Source organism: Augochlora pura, unplaced genomic scaffold (assembly GCF_028453695.1).
Source record: "Augochlora pura isolate Apur16 unplaced genomic scaffold, APUR_v2.2.1 APUR_unplaced_1169, whole genome shotgun sequence".
Taxonomy (NCBI): domain Eukaryota; kingdom Metazoa; phylum Arthropoda; class Insecta; order Hymenoptera; family Halictidae; genus Augochlora; species Augochlora pura.
Window position 1 is genome coordinate 1 of NW_027581186.1, and position 4,708 is coordinate 4,708.

The following is a 4,708-nucleotide window of genomic DNA, read 5'->3' on the forward strand; positions in this document are numbered from 1 at the left end:
AGGACCGGGTGTTCCTCGGGGGCGACACGCAATTCGTTGTAGAAGGTATGGTGCCAGATCTTCTCCATGTCATCCCAGTTGGTAATGATTCCGTGCTCTATAGGGTACTTCAGAGTAAGTATACCTCTTTTACTCTGGGCCTCGTCCCCTACGTAGCTGTCCTTTTGACCCATACCGACCATCACACCCTAAAGACGAGAGAAACGATTCAGTGAATTGCGATACGATCGTTTTAGCTATCGAGATTTGTGTCGAAGGTTTTCAGCATTTTCTAGCAAGCTTTATTTCTCTATATTTGCCAAATTTTATGGTTAACCAACCTGATGACGCGGGCGGCCGACAATGCTGGGGAAGACAGCACGAGGTGCGTCATCTCCAGCGAATCCCGCCTTGCACATACCGGACCCATTGTCCACGACTAATGCCGCAACATCATCATCACACATCTTGGCTGGTTTTAGTTAGCTTCTGCAAAAGTAAAACGAATTACGTAAGATTTTATCTTCTTGTTTTACGGATATTAAAGTCGCAAAGATTAATAACGTTCTGGTTAACATTTTCTGAAATACTATAGTTTCTAGTGCAAGAGAACAAAAATGTGAATACTCTGTAAAATTTATATTTTTAGGACGTAAATGAGTAGAAAACATAAAAGGAAAAAATATTAGAAAAACAGCTTATACGAAGTTAACGAGAAAGAAATTCTTTGTTTTAGTCTGTGAAAATAGAGATAGCAAATTTTTAATTTGCATCGAGACCAGCAGTTCAATTAAGCGTATTCGATAAAACAATATCAGTATAGCTAAAAATTAATTAAAGAACCAATTAATTTAAGCAGTATGAATAATGATTAGATAATATAGCTGTTTAAATATAGATTACGAAATACTATGAATAGCTGTTCATATATCACTTAAAAATAAAAAGTGACGAATACTTAGTAGTATTATATTAATAAAATGCTGATTGCAATGAAACAATGATTTGAAATAAGAGCTGAAATTAAAGCTACGAATAACCTATTCTAAGTACGTGCAGTCATATATATATTTCAATTAATTTAGTTCGATTGCAATAATCACAATTATCTTCTAAAGTTCTATACAATTTTACCGACAAAGAACAGTAGCAACTATGAAATAGTTAATAGCACAATATGGATACAAAAATCATAGCTTGTTTTAAACAACAAAAACGTTAAAAGCATTGATCGAATTTCTTTGGCGCCGCGAATAATTTAAAGCAACTAAACGGTACGCTAATAATTTAAAAAAATTAATATATAACAGTATTTATTGTTATCAATTGCGAGCCAAGCATAGAAAGAAAGAAAAAACGATAACGACAGAGATCAGCGTTCTTTCGATTTCGAAATTGCTTTCACCGTTAACTGAGAGACCTGAGAATTCTCCGATCGGAGAATTAAAAAGCCAAGCGTCGAATTAAAGAACAAGCGGCGTCAACAAAAGGCACAAGCGTGGGAATCACAATCCGCGGAACAACACTTTCACAATATAATCCGCGGACATGCAAGCTCGAGCAACGATATCTTCAAGCGATCGTGCGCGCTCGGTCCTCGATGGAGTCTGGAGAAAACGGTTGGCATCGATCACCGCCCGCGGGATCACTCGAACAGGGTGGCAACGGATCGCACAAGAAAACGGAGCCTCCGTGGTCCACTGTGTGTATCCGCGTGTTGTTTATCGATCGAAATGATAGATCGCGAGGACCGAGGTTGCACACGATCACGAGAGACAAGTCTTCGCCTCCACTGTATCGGCCTTTAGAGGCTGGCGTGAAATAAAAAGAAGTAACACTCGACAAAGTTGCAATTTACCGTTCACTGACGAGTCGAAAAATCGGCAACGGTCGCTTTGTGCGTACGTCGTGCAAGAGACCGAGAGCGGCGAGTGGCACAGTGCCGGCTCTGTGGGGTCCCTTTATCCATATCGGTTCGCAGCCGAAAATAGCGATCCGCCCCTTAGATGGAAATCTATCGTGCATTAACACTCGTCTCAGCCCGCCGCCACCGCCTAGTCCTTAGTCGCCCTAACAGCGACGCCGAGAGGGAGAGACGCCGCGCGTCGCGACGAGGCGGCTGCCGACGGCCCCCCAATCCAAATAAGGACTCGTCATGCGCCAGGGCCGTCGCTCGTTGGGTGCTAATAACCGAGGGTCGAAGGGCACCGACGACGCCGTCGACGCGCCTCGATTTCTCATTGATAACGGCGCTTTCCCCTCGTCTCGATCGCAACCAATATTCGCGACCATACACCTTAGCGTGTTATTGAATTATCCATACAGAATTCAACACGCGGAAATCGAGAGTCAGAGAAAGGGCGAAAATGGCCCCTGCCGACTAATCGACATAAAAAAATTGTAATCCTAATATATTTAGGGTTGAATCTTAAATTTTACATATCTTTGCTTATTCTATTGTTAGCAACAATGACCCTCTCGGCCTTGGTTCGACATCCAATCAGTTATAATATTCGTCTCGCATCGGTACAAATTAAAACCGATTCGAACAACGCGAGCGAAATTCAATCTTATCCATCCGACCCTAATAAATTTAACCGTGCAGAATGCAATGATTCATACCGATGCATATCGGGGATCCGATGGCACGACGATCCCACTTTCGCGTTATATTAAGTCTGTTACGACGTCATTAAAACAACAAAATGATCCAATCTGGCCTGTTCATTCATCCATGGCCAGGGATTCGCACTGTTCGCCCGGTGCCAACGATAATAATCGATTATCTGTTCGCAGCGGGACGATATTTTCGATGTTCAACGGGCTCGCGATTAGAAGCCCTTCCCCCCCCGCGCGCGCGCGCCCGCACACCCGTCATTGGAAATCCTTGGCCAATTAGTCGGATGATTAGTATATAGAGCCGAATTATTGGACGATTAGGCTGCTTTCTATAATTGGGAATGCGCGGGGCGACAACGGAGCTCGAGCCACCGCCGATCCCCTCCACCTTTTTGCAAGGTTCGGCAGCGAGAAGCTCCCGAAACTGTTCGCAGATTCGCATTGCAGAGTTTCAACCCTGAAACGGCGCGGCGCGTCTTTGTTACCGCGGCGGCTCGTAACGCGCAATCCACGTCGTCGCGGCGGTGGTCTCGGCCGATTGAGTAAGAGTTTCGCTAACGTTGGTGATCGTGCCACACGAAGATGAACGGGAGCGGAATGATTTAAGGCGGGATATCCCGCTCTGCTGCGCGAGAGGAGCCTCGATATTCACAACCAAGGTAGATACGATTATGGCAAACAATCGCGTTGTCGATTACCGATTATATTATCATTTCTCTGTAATAATCCAAAGTGAAAGACGGAAAGAAAACAAGCGGCTAACGTCCGAGACTTTTGTTTCGAGCGGGGTATACCGTTGGCAAAGTTCGAGTGATTAGTACGTACGAAGGGGTATATAGCCTCAGTTAAGAATAGCAGACGTCTGAACAATACTTTCGTGAAGCATCGGGTGTTTCGGTTCGCGCGTTGAACGGAATCGGATTGAAATGATACAAATTTACAGGTACACGGCGATAATGAGAGAAGCGTGGGAAGCGTGGAGCGGGACGAAGGGAAGAAGAGCCGGTGAATCGCAGGACCACGTTCCAGGATGATGTATGCGTCTGTCTTCGATTAATTGGTCAACAAAGATTCGATAAGAAGTCCGATCGGATACTCCTGGTAATTTGAACAGAAGCAATCAGTTCTTCCCCTCAGTATGATACAGCCCATGCATGGTAGATGATGTATATTACCACCCCTCCCAAAATTACTGGCCTCTAGGTAGACACGAGTGCCGCTAGATTTTTATACGAGAAAGCATAATAAACGACATTTTCTTAGAAAATGTTTTTTAATGTCCTAGATCCCCCGTCCCCTTGTACTGTCCTATTGTTTTTCTTTTTCTTTTCCACTTGTTGCATTTTTTACGTAGCGAACGGGTCACCGGTGTATTTTGACACTGATCGAACTCACCCTCGCTATGTACCTTTTCGTATTACGAGAAAATGGTGTTAACGAGAGAATACCGATCCCGTCCTTTGTCACGGTGTATTTTAACACGTTCCGGACGGACCCGGGTCGATCGTATGTTTTCTTTTTGCCTATCTCGAAACCCGGCAGACCTGCCGAGTGAACGCGGGATGCGTCACTTACAAACGGAGTGTATTAGTACCATTTTAACTAGACAAGCTAATTTATTAATTAGTCTCTGACAACGTTCTTTAATTCGATTTGAGAGCTAGCGTACTAACGTCACGACGTTACCCCGAGTCGCCTCGATACAGAGAAGCGCGGCCTTTCGTAACATTTAGGGGATCGTTAAATGAACAGCTACGATTTTGATTCGTTGTAAGAATATAAGACTGATTTATTCCGTAGATGTAAACTTATATACAAAAGATGACGTATATGTTCGGACGATGTTCGCCGGAAAAAATCTCACCGCCACGTAGAAACAGTACCGATAGGATTCAGCTAACGGAGACAAAATTAGACGAAGCGGTGCGGCAGTGAACGGTACATTTTGGGAAAAGGTGTAGCAATAACAATATCGATAGTAATAATAATTTGAAACGAGCATAACTGCTTAGAAGCACTTGCGGTGAACGATGCCAGGGCCAGACTCGTCGTACTCTTGCTTGGAGATCCACATCTGTTGGAAGGTGGACAGGGAGGCCAGGATAGATCC

At 44.2% G+C, this 4,708-nt stretch overlaps 1 protein-coding gene across 1 annotated transcript; it reads right to left on the reverse strand.

Annotated features, from left to right (window-relative positions):
• Positions 1–5: 5 nt before the first annotated feature.
• On the reverse strand, positions 6–1,998 carry LOC144477449 (actin, clone 211-like; the record flags this gene model as incomplete). Its single annotated transcript, XM_078195177.1, has 3 exons — positions 1,838–1,998; positions 321–468; positions 6–188 (listed from the first exon to the last, which is right to left on the reverse strand). Coding segments are annotated over exons 2-3 (309 nt in total), but the record flags the coding sequence as incomplete, so codon positions are not given.
• Positions 1,999–4,708: the final 2,710 nt, after the last annotated feature.